Source organism: Saccostrea cucullata, unplaced genomic scaffold (genome assembly GCF_032062105.1).
Source record: "Saccostrea cucullata isolate Sc308-1 unplaced genomic scaffold, CSIRO_AGI_Scuc_v1 ctg282, whole genome shotgun sequence".
Taxonomy (NCBI): Eukaryota; Metazoa; Mollusca; class Bivalvia; order Ostreida; family Ostreidae; genus Saccostrea; species Saccostrea cuccullata.
This window is the reverse complement of record NW_026933043.1, coordinates 37,179-57,033: the sequence shown is the minus strand read 5'-3', so window position 1 is coordinate 57,033 and position 19,855 is coordinate 37,179. Positions and strand designations below refer to the sequence as shown.

The 19,855-nt window shown below is 32.8% G+C and overlaps 1 protein-coding gene across 1 annotated transcript in view; it reads left to right on the top strand.

Moving 5' to 3' along the window:
• The window catches only part of LOC134237083 (uncharacterized), a 102,450-nt gene extending 83,814 nt beyond the window's left edge, over positions 1–18,636 (top strand). The window contains exon 25 of the mRNA XM_062719170.1: positions 18,355–18,636. Coding sequence (XP_062575154.1) covers positions 18,355–18,560 — 206 coding nt within the window. The 3' untranslated portion in view covers positions 18,561–18,636. The remainder of the gene's footprint in view (positions 1–18,354) is intronic.
• The last annotated feature ends 1,219 nt before the right edge of the window (positions 18,637–19,855 follow it).

The window sequence follows — 19,855 nt, the reverse complement described above, 5'->3', positions numbered from 1 at the left end:
AATCAAGAAAACATGAGTGCATATGGTCCTCCACAAGTCAGCAAAACAGATCACATGTGTATATGGTCCTACACAATCAACAAAAATGTGTGTCATAATTCACTACCATACAGGTCCTGCCCAAATCAACAAACACAAGTGCATATGGTCCTGCACAATTCAACATATTACATGTGTTTATGGTCCTACACAAGTCAACAAAATTTGTATGTCATTATGTACTGCCATGCAGGTCTTGCACAAATCAACAAACACAAGTGCATTATTGTGCATATGGTCCTGCACAATCCAATAAAATACATGTGTATATGGTCCTACACAAATCAACAAACAGAAGTGTGTTACTGTGCATATGGTCCTGCACAATCCAATAAAATACACGTGTATATGGTCCTACACAAGTCAACAAACACAAGTGCATTTGGTCCTGCACATTTTTCCCTGCACAGTTCAACAAAATTCATGTGTATATGGTCCTACACAAGTCACCAAAATATGTGTGCATAGGGACCTGCATGAGTGCATGTGCATATATTGTCCACACACGACAGCAAAAACAAAATACATGTGCATATGGTCCTGCACAAGTGACTAAGTCAACAAAATACATGTGCATTTGGTTGTGTACAAGTCAACAAAACAAAATGTATGTGTGAATTTGGCATAATTATGTATGGTTCTGCAAGAGTCGACAAAATACATGTGAATATAATTCTGCACAGATCAACAAAATGCATGTGCATATAAATCTTTCATGAGTCATAAGGTAATACATGTGCACATGGTCTTGTACAAGTCAACAAAATACATATGCATATTGTTCTGCACATGTCCACAAAATATGCGTATATGTTCCTACAAGAGTCAACCAAATAAATGTGCATGTGTCAGTGAAATAAATGTGAATATGGTCCTTCACAATCATAAAATACAACATAACATGTAAATCAGTGGTGGGTTTGCATGGTAAACATGAGTAGTGTATGTGGACCTCACTTCTACACTAATTCTCAGTAAAAGGTCACCTCAAACTATGGTGTGCACCCTTAGCAACAATACTATATCAGCATTAAATTATGTTAATCATTCTACATATATACAAGCTGTGCCTATGACCTGCACAGTTTATGTGATAAATGTGTATGTGGCCCCACATACACTATGTCTTGATTCAACAATTGAAAATTTGAATCATACATAATAAGATTTGTGTACCCATATAATGGCAATATTTTACCAGGATCACATAGGCAACTAACTCCAAACAAAATTTTTGGCTCTGTGAACAAAATATAAGTAAACTTGAGTAAGATCATTCATTGTTCAAACTCTTAAAAGGAAAAGCAGGGTTTGTTACCAAGTATGATACCTGTATTGGTAAAAATATTGCAAAATTATATAAGGAACCAAAAAACTTAAGCCTTTAATTATGAGCTAGCTAACTTAATTTTAATGGATAACATACGACTTCATCAGAAGTACAATACTATACTGGCCTGTTTTATACTGTGAATGCAGGAGTGTCAAGTGAATACTACATCAGCATCAATGGAGATCTCATAACTTGTAAAAAGGTAACACTCGTCACTGCTGAGCTGTTTATATTCACTCATCAACATCTGGTTTGTGTAGATGATTCTGACATTCAAGTCCTTGAAGAAGCGAAAGGTTTCCACTGTAACAAACAGGTTCTTATTCCCCGGCCAAGGTGAATGTAAAAAGCAAAACTCTCTTGTGATATTTTGGAAGGACAGTTAAGAAAAATGATGTTATCACATAGATGCACATTTTCAAAGCTCAGCAAATTGCAAATCACCGTAAATAGGCAAAAGTTCCTAAAGGAATGAAGTTTCCGGTATGATTGATAAAATCTCCAGGCTTGATCATGGTGTTAGGATTAACGATGTAGGTGAATTACTGACGTCTGTAGATACACTGACACTGTTTATCGATCGTTTACCAAAGTTACTTCAATTGACCATATTATTCCGCAGACGACTCGTAGTAATAGAATATCCATGTAAAAATCACATGTAAATTATTTTGGTCGTCCTGAGTTGTGAACTCCTCAGCATGCTTAATGCCCGGATGTAAACTTTACAAGGCCGATTTCGTAACAAAAACTCACTTTACAGACGTTTTTCTGTAAATAACTAGCAGATCACATCGTCCGAAATCTTCAAAATGGTATCACAACAAAAGCTGTAGGATTTTCTGTGGGAAAAATGGTATAAATTCGAAAAATTCAGCAGTTCAATAAACCATGCTTTCTCTTTGGTAAACGGATCAATAATGATCACGTGATGGATAAGAGCTTTGCTGATTGGTTGAAACCATATTTAGATGAAGGAAAACGGGTAAAATTAGTTCAATAAAAAGAACCGAATAGCTGCTTAGTATAAAGCTATGTACAATACAGACACTGTTATATAATAACATGATAAAACAAGAACATGTCACATAAATGAAATTATTTGTAATAATTACTATTTTTTGTTACCTATATTAAAGTGTATTATATGATAAATACTATTTATACGTGCCATGACCTTGCTAACATTTTTATAGGAAGTTTTTACTAATTTTTCTCACATACATATTTATATCAACATAATTTTTTGCATCAATAAAAACTGTTTATATTGCAAATAAAGTATTGTAAATAATGTGAATGGAATAGAAATTGGCATGTATTTTCTATCTTTACGGTAGTATAGTGTCGCTTATCAAAAGTACATTCTATAAATATTTTGTATTAGCGTGTTTATTATCTATGTGTCTTGAAGTTTATCATAGTAAATTAATATTCAAGTACATTTACTTTACAAGATTTTGATTATACTATGCCACTTCACCATTGGAAAATTGTGTTTTTCTTTTTTTATCTTCATATAAAACAGTTAAAAAGTTTTTTTTTTCTTGTCAATTTTGTACAGTTATCGAAAGGTATAAATAGGACAGGGATATACTGTACATGATAAAATTATGGACATTTTTAATCTACAACAGTAAACATGACTTTTTTATTCATTTGAAAATTAAATTATTCATCAAATTTAGTCTAAATATATTTTTCCTCTGAATATACTGAAAGGAAAAAGAAACGCAGGGTAAATTTTAAGGTGAATCAAATTTGTTTTTCTTGAAACATGTTTAGTTTTCCTATCTAACTTTTAAAATTGTCTTTCAAAAAGATATAACCATATTCCCATTTGATTTTGTCTAATAATTCATGAATTATTGAAGCTCAAATGACGATACCCCCCAAAAAGTGAAAATAGAAAACTCTCAAAATCTTCAATGTCTTTCCCGTGCATCTGTCAGAGCCTTATTTCTCCTTCGCATGGAATTTCATCAGGGTGTTTATCTTTCAAACCTTTGCTATATTTGGCATGGGTAACCACGCCAAAAAATAAGTCAAACGGCGTGCGCATGCGCCAGTGAGAGGAATACAACAGTAAGTTGACTGGCTCAAAAAACCAAATTGAGGAATTGTTTTCTTTCAAATTTCGTATGAATATAATGATTATAATCGTCTACTGTATAAATGGCTGTTTTTGTGGTAGTAAGGTGGCGATTTAAGAAATAGCAGGACGAATAACCCGCTCGTAACATGGCTCTGTTTCGCGTTAACGTCATCGTCACGGTTGATGGAAAACCATTCCAAACCCTCTCTGACAACGGGTAACAAGTTTTATGGGGGGAAATTTACAAGAAATTGCTTAGTAAACCGTTGTTGCCTTTTTCATTTATTAGTCAATTCGAAAACAAAACCCCATTGAACTTCCATAAATTGTGCCAAGATTGCAAGAAATCCATAATGTCTCTTAATATTGAAAGACGATGTGCATACCTCATATGCATCAAATAATGCAACAAGATTTGTTGACAAACTTGTCGTTATCAAATTGCACGTGTTTTGGGCTTTTTAGCGTTTTTCCTACGTGACGTCATAAATTTTACGGTTGAGTAGATCTAATTCTGAATACTGATTTTGGTGCACAGTAACTTAATTTCTCTTCTGAGCAATTTTCGTAATTTTCGGTCATGTGGTCAAAATTTTTTCGAACATTATGCCACCCTGCGTTTCCTTTTCCTTTTAGTATATTTAAGAAATAAATAACAAGTTTATAAACTTCAATGGGAATTGAAGTGGGTCGGTCACGTGATCAAATCTTATAATGGACAAGGCCTTCTCAGAAGATTTGATCACGTACAGACCCACTTCAATTCCCACTGAAGTTTATAAACTTGTTATTTATTATTTATATATACATTTGAGACAGACAATTGAATATTTTTTAATTTAAATTATTACATTAACCGTCCGTCGTAGATTTTGAAAAATGACGCAAGGTGTAAATCGGCTTGCATGGCGGTTACTCTTCGAATTCATTAGGCTAAGGAATCTAATTCGAAGGGAATATTTTGTAAAAGGCTACTTGTGATCAGTTAGAGTGAACAGATTGTTGTCTGGGAATATTTTTATACGTGAAAAATAATAATCGATGCTGAAAAGACACAAGAAACACGTCGGAAGTTTGATGATAAAAAGTTGGAGGAAGAACTACGAACTCTAACTCTTGATTCCCGCCTATATTTTGCACCTATTAAATTCAATTTTAATGGCAATTTGGCCATTAAATCTTTGTTTAATTCAAAGAACAGTTCTATGGTAATTGATTAATCATTTTATTTTCAGCGCTAGATAGTAAATTATCATTAATTCCAGCTCTTGAAAAAAGGGGGGTAGGCGATATTTTCTGGGAAAGCGAACTTTCAAGAATCACCATATTATGAAATAGTCTTAAATATCATAAAATGTATCTCATATCTTTTCTTATGTTTTACGCAATTAAATAAAACATATATAAATAAATAAAATACAATTATTCAGTTGTAAATAGCTTTAAAATTGGTGAAAAATAAGCATTTTTTTCGTTTTCTGTCTATAAACATATGTTCCCCCCCCGTGAAACACAAAAAGCTTCGGCATAAATTTGTTAAATGACAGTCCATATTACCTGTAAAAAGGAATATTTGTTTCACGGGGGGGAAAGATGTTTTAAAAATATTTTCCGTTTTCCGTTGATTTCTATAGTGAAAAACACAAGTTTAACCAAAATTATAGAGTTATCTCTCTTTGGTATCCCAAATAAGTAACGTTTTATGAAAATTCATACAAATATTTATAAAAATTTCGAAAATCATTCGAATATGTTAACTTTTGAGAATTGACTTAGAGGTAGGCGGGAGAACAATACTATCGTTCGTGGTTCTTTCGGTCGCCGGAAAGGGATGGATGGATCCGATGGATTGAGACACTTGTCCCAGCCAGCTGATTTGCAATTTGATCAAAAACATTCTACGGTTTCCGTAACTTAAGGCATGCCTATCGTAAAACACTGATAAATACAGAGACACTGGCGACAGCTTTCCACTGAACTACGAAAACGTCGAGGTGTTTGGCAGCTGTTCATGGCATGATTGCAATGTTATTTTTCAACAGATTTACACCATCATCGTGAATAAAATTTAAAGATAAAATAAAAGTTTATCATGAAAATTTAACCAAAAGTCTACCCAAATAATAAGGTTGAACGTTAGAGACTGTGCACTGACAAAAGTGAAGAAAAATGTCAACAAACACTAGGCTCCTAGTTTTCTCTATATGTACACAGGTTGAATCTATAGCCCAAAAACTGTATGAAATACTTGTTTACATTCTAAATAAAATGATTATCATTTTACTTGCTTATTTTGTTCATTTTTATACATGAAAAGCAAGTAGAGCAGGTCATTTTATAATTTATGTACCAGTAGATATTATTGCGCTGTTTGATTAGGTCATGTATTGACCTCTGACCTCTCACAAACCTCATACAGAATTGAAGATATTTTCTCTCTGTATGTTTATATACTGGAGAGATACCACAAATGTATATATAAATAATTATACTCGAGCGTTTCGTTTTTAAAACTACTGTACTGAGATAGAGGAGGTAATACTGTTACAGGTCCGTTTATAGGCAATGTCAGTTTAGGCACTATGGGCACCTTGAAAAACCAAGATGAAGAAGTATCTATATTAGTGAAACTGAAAAGGATAAAATATTAAATTGTTAAAATTGTCAGCCAAAATACCCTTAAATCAATGTTATTTTCAGATATTGAATAATTTTCAGAAATTCGAAACATACCATTGGAATTTATACCAGTTTGTTACAAAGTAATGCCTGTAAACAGAGCCAGCAGGTCCTATATTTGCTTTGGTCGACCATCTTTTGTAACGGTTTAGTAAATTTTGCTTGGAAACTGGCATTTTGGTGGATAAAACACTTTTTTTATGTTGACATTATCATGAAAGAAAATTTACGGTCGTGCAGTTCTTTTTTTGTAGTTCACAAAAGTCTAGGTGGTGGCTCAGTATATTATATATATTCATGGGATATTCTTAGGCACCCTGCCTCCATGAATTCTTTTCTTAAGGTAGGATTGTCTTTTTGATTCTGTGAAAATTTCATTAATTTTTTTAATTCAAGAAATATGAGAAGAATCCTACCTTAAATGAATTAATTCCAAGGGTTTTAAGAACCATCTTTTTTTATAGATGATTATTGATTATAAATGCTTAATTTTGAACATGTCGGTGTCCTTCACGTACAATATACCAGTTTTAGGATATAATATTCAAAACTTGATTATTGTGGTTTTTTTTTCTAATAACTTATGATTATTCATTTTATCCTTTATATTACACTCAGACCAGTAAGTTTAACGTTAAACGCTTCCGGCATGTTGTTTCAAATTATGCTCCCTGAGTGAGGGCTGGACTAAACTCGTCTATAAAAAATTATAATAAACAAAAAAATGAGAGAAATGTTCTGCAGAAGAATGAGGCAGTGTTACTCATACTGTCACAGTGTGGCCTTCAACTCGAAATTTGGATATAACGACGACATGGAGTCAATATTAATGGTTACGTCTATTATTAAGTCGATACGATATACAGTAAAACTCGATTATAGAGAAGTCCTGGCATGGGGACCTGTGAATTTAATTCGCTATATCCGTAATTCGTTATATCCGTATAACGAATTCGTATAATCATAAATAGCGAATTCGCAATATGCATGTTTTCCTTTAAGTGTTACTGTCAAATATGTTAGGGAAGCAAATATTACAAAACATACCTTCGATAACTAAGTTTTATTATGAATTGAATTTTTTATACAAATGCTGAAAGAAAATAAAGTCAGTTCAATTCATCAAATTTTGAGATCTTTGAAAGTTCGTTATAGAAGATGTAAATTTCATTATATTTAACCTCAACGGGACTCAAAATCAGTTCGCTATATCCGTAAATTCGTTATATCAGATTCGTTATAACCGTAAAATTTTACAAAGATTTGTTAAGGATTTTGCCGGGGACCCAGAAAAACTTCGTTATATCCGTGAATTCGCTATATCCGTGTTCGTCCTAAACGAGTTTTACTGTACATGTATCCCGTTGAACTTGAAATAAAAGATACCACAGAGTCTGACACATCTATTTTGTATTTGTATATATTTAATACAAAAATACGTAAATGGTAATCTATCAACCAATTTCAACTTTTATGATAAACATGATGACTTTAACTTTTCAATCGTCAACTTCCCACATACATACACCATGTCTGATGTCTAGTCCAATTATGTAAACTAACTTAACACAATTAAATATTGATTTAAAAAATACAATTTACCATTAAGTCAAATACTGACTGGCGTTTTTCATAATTTTGTTCGAACATTATTAACACACTGAATTGTCGACAGATCATGACAAGTTGCACACGGCGGATGTGGCCGGTCGGCAGGGTATGCTCACTCCTCCATTACACCTAATCCCACCTCTGATATTTTAAAGGTCCGTGTTTGTATTGTTTAATGAGCTTTGAGTTTGAATACTGTTCGTTATCTCCATATTTTGCATTTATATAAAGGCATCCTGATGTTCTTTGAATTCAGATTTTGTTAAATCATTACCCTAAAAGTTAGATTGGAGCAACATGGGTAAAAAGTTTTGGAAAGGAATTGGATTTTTCATTTCATTAAAAAGCATTAAGCCCTGTATTTGTATGAATGAAATTTAAAAATAAAATCCATAGATCTGTGAGAAAATGTCAGACATTAATGTTTTATTTTCATAAGACATTGTTCATGAATAAATAGGTGCTCTTTTTTGCAAGATGTAAGGGAAAGAACTGTATTAATTGTACATAACACTAAAGTGTACAAATAAACAAAACAATTGTTTCTCCATCAGCCATAATTAATACACATCTTGTTAGAATGACAAATGCCATTAATTTTACGTGTGCCATTTCTTCCACCTGAAATGTGTGTGCATCTCTTTCCAACTCATACCTACATACAAGTACAAATTCTTTTTTCTCTGTGATGTTCTCCAACTAAAAATTTATCAGCTGGGGATGGATAAAGATTTTGTAAAGTTTATATTCGAAACTTAAAGTATCTGTCTCAGGATTTTTGTTGGGCAGCCTAAGAAGTTCCAACACTTGCTATTGTATTCACAAAGTGGCTGGTACATTTGTAACACTTTTTCAACGTATTGGGACAAGACTTTTAGTACCAGAAATTTTACATCTAATGTGAAATTGTCCTTTAATCATTATTTCCATAGCATTTTTTGTTACCTATATTTTAAAAGTGTATTATAATGATGACAAATACTATTTATATGTTCCATGACCTTGCTAACATTTTTAAGGAAGTTTTTTCCTAATATGCATATTTATGTCAATATAATTGTTTGCATCAATTAAAAAAAAACTGATTATACATTAAATAAAGTATTGTAAATATTATTGTAAAAAGAATAAAAATGGGCATGTATCTATCTTTACAGTATTATAGTTGCTTATCAAAAGTACATTCTATGAATATTTTGTGTAAGTGTGTTTATTAATCAAAGTGTATTGAAGTGTACCAAATTAAATGTTTTAGTACATTTACTTTAAAAGACTTTAATTATAATATGTCACTTCACCATTGGAACATTGTGTTTTTCTTTTTTTATCTTCATATAAAACAGTTAAAAAGTTTTTGTTTTCTTGTTAATTTTGTATAGGTACGAGGGGCGTTCAATAAATAATGTCATTGGGGCTCAGAGAGAAGCAAACGACGCTTTTCAATGATTTAGTCTTCATGAGTTTACTTATTAATCTCTTTTAATTCAAACACATGTCCGTAACATTTTTTATCCAATTTCTGATTGTTTTTAGAACTCATTTTTGGGTATGACCCTTAGTATACTGGAAAATGGCAGATCCAATGATTTCCTGGACTTGTTTTTTTCCTTCTGAAAGATGTTTTTTTCAAGTTTGGAAATAGAAACAAGTCAAAAAGTCAAAGATCTGGCAAATATTGTTAATGTGAAAAAACATCAACTTTCTGTTTATCCCGAAAACCCCTTTACTCTTTAGGGCATTCGCGTTTGAACGCTGTCATGAAGAAATTCAGTGTAGTTGATTCCTGATTTTCGGTCCTTTCTCTGATAAACCTTTCGATTTCTTTGCAAAAAAACTGCTTTCTAGACACCTCCAGATATCAAACTGTCTCCCCGAATACGAATTTGAACAACAATATCACTAATATTTAAGAAAATTGCATATAAATCTGTCTGTGTGCTCCTGCAAACCTTTGCACTTGACAGACCTTCGCCGTTTTTATCGAGTACATCTTATGATAAATTTTGTTTTAATGGTTTTTTATGCAATAGATTCATGTTCCAATATCTGTTTGAATATAAAACAAACGTGGACTACTACAATTACTGATATTTTAAAATAATTGTTAAGACTTTTGTACACGCTGTCGTTTTCACTCATTTTTCAAAATACAGGGTGACCTTAGAGTACCAAGCTTAATTACTGTCAAACGTTTCTTAAAAACAGTGTAAACTACTCCCGATATGATGTCTATCAAATTTGCTATGTGTCTTAAAGTCAATCATACAACATCAAATATTATTTGTTGAAATTTGGCATACAGTACATAAGTTGTTATAATTTTTGTTGGCAAGGAGAGTATCCATTTTTGATGCCCATTATATAATTTTTATCATTGAAATCCACCTGCTCATTTGTCTATAAAACAGGCATCGGTTGCTGTAAATGTCAGATATTTCAGTGCATATTTCTTTAGGATTTTTAACAAGTTTTACAGGAGCTTTAATGTAGCATTTTTTTCTCTCTAGTTAAATGATTCTTTACCATTCATTTATAATGCAGTGTCTCGAATAGCCCTTGTTTCCCAGCTTCTCACGATAAAACTATGTGATGAAAAGTGGTCACATAAACTGTTATAAATTCATTAAAGATTCAATAATGAGAGAAAGTCAAGCTTTATGTCATATGTCTACTATGTTGTATGTCATCGAGCTAATGACATTATTTATTGAACGTCCCTCGTATCTACCGTATCTTGTGGTATAAATAGGACATGGGTATACAATATAAATATTATTGCACTCGCTAGGCAGTGTGACATGATATAGAAAATTAGTGCGTGTTTATGAATATGTTGTAAAATTTCAGACTGGCCCGTGCTACATACATATTCAACGTTTTTGCACCTATAATGTTTATTATATTGTGTGCATTGTTTAAATTTTTTGTATATTTACTAAATATTATGTATTTTAAGATATTACCGTACATGCTTGCCATTGCAGGCTTTATTAATAAAATAAAACATTTGTCCACAAACTTTTTTGACAAGCCTAGTATATTTTCCCTTGAATAATAATGATTATACTCTAGTGGTTAGTTTTTCAGTTTTAACTACCGTTCTGAGAAACAAAATGCAACACTATGGCATGTCCGTTTAGAGACAATGCCAGTTTAGGCATTATGGGCACCTTGACAAACCAAAAAGGAGAGGTTTCTATAAAATGAAAGAAAAAAAAATGTTAAGTTGTTATCCAAAATAACCTTAACGAGGCCCAATCTAGTTGGATAATACGAAAACGGAATGATAAAAAATTTTGATTCTTGGAAATAAATATGTATGCATTATGCTGAGAGCAAATAAATGAAATTTTGTTACCTTGCCTTTATTGTAGTGAAATGGGGGCACTGTCAAGATAATGTTTTTTATACACAATTACATATTCTTCAATAAACAAAGAAATTTACAAATAAAAAAAGAAATACATGATAAAATTCTTTGTTTTTCACATATATCATGCAATTTTCATACTTCTTATAAAAAATGAAAAGAAAATTGGAGGTAGCCTTTATTGCAGTGAAAAGGGGGCATGTCAAAACACAAAATTTGGATTTATTCTACCCAACTGCATTTTATAACAGCAATGTTTATAACACCAACAAAATTGCAATCCTATATTAATTTCTAAAAAATAAAGAATTCTTACATTATGAAATAATTTTCTGCCATGCTTTATTTTGCTCTTAACACGCGACGTTGTTTTACGTGGAAAAAAGGGGTAGCGGGGGGGGGGGGGGGGTAAAGGCGCCAAAATTGCGATTTTTACTAATATCATGTAATATATAGAAAAATAAAATATTTCTTGGGTTCAATTTAAATGATTTATAGACTTATTTTATTTTTTAAAATTAAGATAATCATGCATATATACTTCAATAAAAAGAGTGTGTATAAACACTTCAAAATGTTCAAGGGAAAGAATAAAATCGTTTACTTTTAGTTAAAATGTTTGTTTTTTAACTCACAAATTGAAATAAAACGGGATAAAGTTAATGAATCTGTATCAAAAAATTGATCCCTCAAAATTAATTAGGTTCCAAAGTTGTTTAATAATTTAAACATTAAAAAAAAAAATAATAGAAATGCCAGATTTCAATGCATAGTCTATAGAGCAACCATGTAAGCAAGATTGCGAAACATTTTCCAATTTGACGTCATATCAATTGTGACGTTATTATATTCAATTGTGAGCTGTCCAGGGTACTGTGACGTGCCTGAGTCGACGCTGCGTTAAAACGTATGCGCAGATCAACTAGATCGGGCCTCGTTAAATGGATGTAAATCTCAGTTTTTAAGGAAGCTTTAAACACTTTACACTAAAGAGCTCTAATTATATTGTAGATTTATGCAGTTAAGTGATCTGTCCTTACATGTAGATGTAAAATTAAAGAAATGTTATATACACCACTATTTGTAATAGATTAGAATATTTTAAGCATGCATTATATATGACCAAGATTAAGTTTACAATTGAATTCATTATTTTCATTTATTTTCCCACTGCATGTAAACAGCATTGTTATACCTTTAAAAAATTGTTCCTATACAAATCTATACGGAAAAAGTCTAACATTTCTAATGTTTTGCTGAGCGGACAAAAAATCAATGTTGGACCGCTGAGTGAGGTGTTGGACCGCTTACGTCACAGAATGGGCAAAGATTAATAGATAAATCTATTATGAATTTCAGTCCTCATTTTAAAATTACATACATGAATGTATACTTCTTGTTGGATGCCCCCAACAAAGATATGATATTAACACCATATTTAAAAGAGCTTTTTTCAATCACTTTAATATCATCTTAGTCCATTGTCTTTCCTACCGAAGACGCGAGTAAGTCAACACTGATTTCATCTCTATTGAACCTCACTGAATGTTCACAGTTTGTCATATGGACATCAAATTGAGACAACATTTTCCACAGTTCTCTGTGGTTGTCAAGAAAGCTGTTATCTGACATTGTGCTCTTGTTCTTCTCCAGGAATTCCAAGGCATAAACATGAAATCTTCTCTTCTTTTTGTCTAATTCAGATTTCATGAGGTTCAATTGATAATTCTTTTTTACCACATTTTCTCTCAGTGTTTTTACATGCTGTTTTTTAATTTCATTCAGACTGGTCATAATTTCATCGCAATGCATCTGAAGCTTTTGAGTCTCAGAATAACACATTTCATTATTTTTTTATAATCTGTCCCGAGATATTCTTCAACTTCTCATCAATCCCAGGCAAATCCTCTTCCTTGATATACTTTAGAATTTCAAGAAGACCTCTCCTCCTTTTGGTGGCTGCTGACGGTATAGTGTTCCAATTATGATCTCAATGATCTGTTTTGGCACATTTGACACAGAAAAATCGGCATTTTTATTACATTAGAACAACCACAACTTTTTGTGTAAAGTTTACAACACTTATAAATTAAAAGAAAAGCAGAAAAACTTTCTGTTTAAATAAATTTCTGTTCGAGCATTTTTTCTGTAGGTTGTACTTTACATAGATATGGAAAACTCTTTAAATCTTCTTCTCAAGAACAGCAATGATTTTTATGTTAACTCATCCTTTGGTAGTGTAGATTCAAGTTTGATAGAATCATAAATCCAGGGACTAGAGTAAGGTCACAAATAGGGAAGTTTTACATTAGAACCTAGAGGAAAAGGTCTTTTCTTAACAGAAAAGCTATATTCAGTCATAATGACATGTAAGCATTCTTATGTTGTGAAGATTCAAATTTGTTCGAATCATGACCCCTGGGGGTATGGAGGGACCAAATGGGGGGTAAGATTTTTGCAAAGTGATATATAGGAAGAACATCTTTAAAATTTTTCTTCTCGAGAACAATATAAAGTTATACATGTATGCTTTGTGGAGGCATCCTCAAGAAGTATAAGAATCCCCCCTCCCAGTAAACTTTTCATTACTGAACTGATTTATGCTTAATTCTAACTTACGTGGTCATGTGAGCGATGTTGCCCATGGACCTTTTGTTTTAATTTTTTATCTTTGGATTCTTTCTTGTCGTAATACTTTCAGATCATAACTGGAACTGTCCAAAATGGACAAATATCCTCTGATAGGTTTTTCAGAGAAGGTGCCTAGACACTTATGCTAGTATTAGTGTTTACAATTTGTTTAATCATTTAGAATGAAAATTTACTGGTAATTGATTATTAAATACTTTTTTAAATGAAACTATGAAAAAGCCTAATAAAACATCAATAATAAAATGGATCAAACATGAATTGTGAACTTTTTACTCTCAGTGACCTTGAACTTGTACAAATGACCTAAGGTCAAATTCAAGACACACCCTCAGGTCATGATAAATCTTTGTGAAAATAGAAACTCACCAAGTTTATCAATAAGAAAATAATGGACTAGAAACGATATGATGAAGTTTTTTCTTTCAGTGACCTTGAACTTGCACAAATTACATACCCCTTGATCATAATCAATCTGTGTATAGAAGTTGATTGTTCCTCAGTTAGAAAGACTTGGACCGGACAAATTTTCACAGAAAGCTAGACCGAAGGACGGATGGACGAGATGATTCCTGCTAGTATATAAAGCCCCCCCGCGGAAATTTTTTGTTTGTGGGTGGGGTTATAGATATATATTTGAGTTCATATTGTGGGATGGTTTTCATTTAATTTTTAACTTGAAAAAGTTTGATTGGAAATGAGTAGAAGAACTTATTCTGTTTACATGAATCAATTATTAAAGTAAAATTTGAGGATTTTTTTTTTTAATCAAAAGTATACTTTTATATACTTATAATAAATATTTCTGATATTTTATGAATTCAAACACTATGTAAACACGCAGTATTTTACATGTTGTATTGAAATACTTTGATAAGTCCTTCGAGATATTTCAACCACAGTGTGGACGTATTCAGTAATATCAGTTTTGGACCGTTCACTTCCATTTTGGTCAGTAATAACGTCAAGAACTCCCAATCAGGATTCAGAAGATAGAGATCTGGTTGTTAGGTGGGTTTGTTACAATGCCTAACAGAGGGAGTCAGACACTACATCAATTGTTCACTGAAAGACTTGTGTGGATTTACTGTTTGATGAAGTTTGAGAAGACTACTGGACTTTTACGAGGAGCGCTGACTTTTACAGTTGACGCTTACCTCTACACTAGGGCTATGTATGGTAGATCCTTTACGATATAAATATTTAGCTCAACATTTAATTAATCGAAAATAACGGGTTATTTCAATGCACATATAAGTTGTCCTTGAAGAAAACGACAACGATCCTACCTTCAACTTCCGGTCTTCACATGCTAGTGCTCTTAACACCATACATATGACCACTAGAAAGGTTTTCTTATGCATTATCAATTCTGTACTTCCATACATGATACAAGTTTAAATGTCCAAGTAAACCGTCAACTGTAGAAGTCAGTGCTTCTCGTAAAAGTCCAATAGTAATTAAAGAAAACTGACGTAATATGTAATCAAGTATTCTATTCACATTCTGTATTGAAACACTTTTATAACTCCTTCATCGTATCCCACCCACAGTGTTGACTTGTATAGGGACAGTGAGTATGGACAGTTTACTTCATTGTCTGTGAGTAAGAACTTCAGGAACTTCCCATCAGGATCGAGCAGATGGATCTGTTTGTTGTTAAGATCAGTAACAAGGATGTTATAAAGGGAGTCGCATACTACATCACATGGATAAAAGTTCTCTATCAGATTCTGTCCACAGTAGACAGACTTCATACGACCAGAGGAAGACATTATCACCAGATTACCTGTAGTGACACTTGTACTGTTCACAACACAGATATCACTGTTACTGTTCTGTGTGATTCTGAAAGGGTATGAAAACAGTATGGTCTGACCATCCTCCTGGTACTCAAACTCATGGATGACATTACCTGTCACTGTGATGTGTCTCACTAGACGTCTGCTGTCTGACTCTAATTTGTATAGATCTGATTCTCTGTCTCTCAAGGTGACTAGTAATCCACCGTCCACTGATTGACAGATTCCTATTGGAACCAGTGGAAATGTACTGATGACTGTAGAAACAGATCCTGATGGAGAAAGACACCTGATGGAATTGGAATAACTATCAGTGAAATAAACAGTACCTTTATCAGTCACACACTTGTCATTAGAGGTGATTTTATATTTCTTTTCTCTTTCTCCTTCCTTGCTTACTTTTTCTGCATAATCTGATTCAATATCTGTTATGTAACATTGATCTTCTCTAATTGCCTCCAACATATATATTGGACTATCTCCATATTGAAATGAGTTTATTTGAGTCACGACAATATCATATAAATCCAGATTTTTTCCAACCAAAGATTCAAGTACTTCATCATTGATTTCACCTCTAACGAACCTCATTGAATCTTCACAGTTTGTCATATTAACCTCCAATTCAGACAGCTTTTTTCTCAGTTCCCTTTGGTTGTCAATCAAGCTGTAATCTGATATGCTTCTGTTGTTCTCCTCTATGAATTCCACTGTGTCAACAATTCCTCTCTTTTTCTTCTCTAACTCAGATTTCAAAGGTTCAGCTGATCATTCTTTTTTACCAAATTGTCTCTCAGTATTTTTTCGAGGCAGTGTTTGATGTTTGTCAGTCGGACAACTATCTCATCGTAATGCTTCTGAAGCTTTTTAATCTCAGAGTTACACATCTCTTTATTTTTTGCCATCTGTAGTGGAATCTTCTCCATCTTTTTATCAATCCCAGGCAGATCCTCTTCCTTAATCTTCTTGAAAAATGCCTGCATATTCCTCCTTCTTTGTGTCGCTGCAGTGGTTAGAGTTTTCCAGTCATGATCTCTATGATCTGTTTTGGCACACGTGACACAAATAAATTTATCACAGTCCTCACATATAATGTCAATAGGTAATTCATGGGATGCACATAGTTTTATCTGAACTAGAGGGGAGCCTAGTGGATATCCTTCTGAGTGACTTTCAGCCATGTTTATGTCCTAGATTCTAGTTTGCTTGTTGGTGCTCATTGGTTAGCTTTGGTATTGTGTTGTTGGACTTTTAATTTATTCAGTATGAATCTAGTAGTGCAATGAAATGTAAACATACAGGTGTACATATTGATTTTACACAAGATATCTATTTTAGGTGGAAAAGACAATGAGATTATTTTAAATTTTGATAGTTGCAAGAGTGCACTAATTCACATTGACCCGCAAATATTCCCCACATTGAGTGGATTTATGAATATACCCAACCTCCGAAGTAGTGAGTGATAAACTATTTAACCTTGTATTTTTGCTTGTCTGTCTAGATGTGTGTCTATCCGTAACAAATTTTTGGTCGTACTTTGCTCAGCAACTACTCAATGCAGATGCTGAGGCATGCCGAATGGTGGGAATCATTTTTATTCAAATCCAAGGTAAACTTTCTGTTTATCTGTGCGTTTGTGCGTACCATACATAAATTTTCGTCTTAGTTTTCTTAGCAACTTCTCGTCGCAGATGCATGAAATTAAGCACACTCTTTGTTGAGGCATGTCAGATGGGGAAATTTTTTGTAGGAATCTAGAGCTGATGTCAACTTCCGTTATTTACCGATCATGAAAAGGATCACACGGCGGGTGTTACCGGGCGGCAAGGTATACTCACTCATTCATGGCACCTGACCCCACCTCTGATGTTTTGTACGTCTGTGTTTTCTCTGCTCCTTATTTTTTATTGTTCATTGGACTTTTTACATCACCTGCATACGGAGTATGTATATCTCAGTTGATTTGTTACATGCTCTACGTATAAATAATTTCTAAAACGAGGTAAATTATTGACAAGCAAGTTGATGAAACAAGAATATCAGTACTCTCGTTTAAAGTCATCATCTAGTAAGTTCTATGGTCGATACAATGACATTGTCAGCAAATACAATTTATCACTGAGTCAAATGCTGACTGACGTTTTTCATACCATTTGTTAGTCCATTATTTATACACTGAATTAACGACGGATTTTTCCGTTATTTCCTGATCATGACAAGGAGCACACGGCGGGTGTGACCGGTTAGCAGGGGATGCTCACTCCTCCATGGCACCTGATTCCACCTCTGATGTTTCGGGGGTCCATGTTTGCTCTGCTCCTATTTTGTATTGTTTTATGGACTTTTTTCTTGTATATTCGTTATCTCCATATATTGCGGTAGAACAGCAATCGCGTGTGCATTGCTATTCAGAATCTCCATATTCAGTAGATTTAAGTTGTATTAAGTCTGGTCCATTGAAAGTATAATGGGGTCATAATAATTACTGGGTAATTTGTTTTTTGTTGTAAAGTGAATAAAATCTGTGAATGTTATTCTAAAGAATAGTAGGGCCAAAATAACTCAGGGGAGCATTATATGGTATACAGGCTAGGCTTCTTATTTGATTTCCTTTAACAATATATTACAATTAATTAAACCATGCTGTATGATTTATTATAGAATACATTGTGTCAACTGGCTTGTTAATATACAAGCTTCAAAAGTTTGTCCATTATGTCTTATTTGTCTCTATCAATGGTTTTTTTTTTATCTTTTTTCTCTTCCTATATAGCGAGTCAGGATTTACAGCTGAGTGCGGCACGGACCCTGCTGGAGTTGTCTTTCCTGTCACCTGTAACCGTCATGTCCGCCTCTCTTTACCAATGGTTCCTAGCTCGTAAAGATATGATCCCTGTAGACTTTGTCAATAAACTTGAAAACACAAGACAACTGATGGTCAGGCAGTTTCTATTCTTCCAATGTCTTGCCTTTGAGTAGTCAAAGGGACAATTTAAAAAGTTACAATTAAAACCTTAGAGAAAATGCAGACAAGTGCAATGAAACAAACGACAATTTTTTGTGCATACTCAATTTTGTCAGTTAAGCTATGATGACTAAGACTGAAGTGATTGAACAAACAAATACGTGCTTATTTTTTTATTGCATTATTTGTAACATTGTATGATATTTGTATGACAAATTCCATTGCATTAATTTATGCCAATTTCTTGATATCATTTGTTTTGGAATATTTACATTTGCAATGTCTTTGTCCCAGGTAAAATTAGAAATTGTAAAAGTACTCTATTTTTACATAAATGTTCTGGTTCATCGATAGGCGCAGTTTTAAAAAAAACATATCACATTGGGGCGGGACAAATAGAGACAGAAGCGGGCTTTGTAGCTTAATTATGATTTGTGGAATCAAGAGCATGTAAACATCAGAAATAACTGTCAGATGTTTTAGTTTCATGACAATGGTCAATCGATTGGCTTGCGTTATAATTCTATGCATAAACGTTTCGGCGTTTTATCTAAATTATCATGCAAGCCACTCGATTGATCTCATCATGAAATAAAAAAAAAATAGACAGCTGTTCCTTAAGAAAATAAATTTAGCTTATATTTATATTTGTTTGCTTAACATACTTGTTAAACTCATTGAATAATTCTTTATAAAAACAGAATGTGCATGTAAATACTATTTTTTGATACAAAGGAGAATACATTCTCAAATCTGTAATATTGTATACTTTGTTATATACTACAGTTGCTTCTTAACAAATAATGTTCTTTTTATCATGGTGTAAATATATCAAAGTTTACCTTTATAATGTTTAGTCTACTAAAAACTTGATAATAATAACTCTTCCACTGGTACCTTCTTTGATTTATTTCGTTCCTCTTCTTACTTTCTAATATATCTACATTTTTTTGGGGGGGGGGGGAAATCCTATTCCCCGGGGCCTCTTTTAACAAATAGCAATTTCCTATAAACAAATATTATGCGAAAAGTCCGCTCCCATGACTCGGGTGACTTTATGGTGAGTGATATCACAACGATTTCGCTTTGATCAACTTATCTTTTTTTTCAATTATTTTTTAAGAGAAAATGATATTTAAAAAACTGTATTACTGATTGCTTTGCCACAACTAATGAGTAATGAATGCCAATGATTTGTTTTTTTTTTTTTTTTTTTTTTTTTTTTATTTAATTGTTTTAGTCATTTGCGCACCTTCGAAGTAAAAACAAACTTTGTATTAAAATAAAAATTTTAAGAAAAGAAACATTA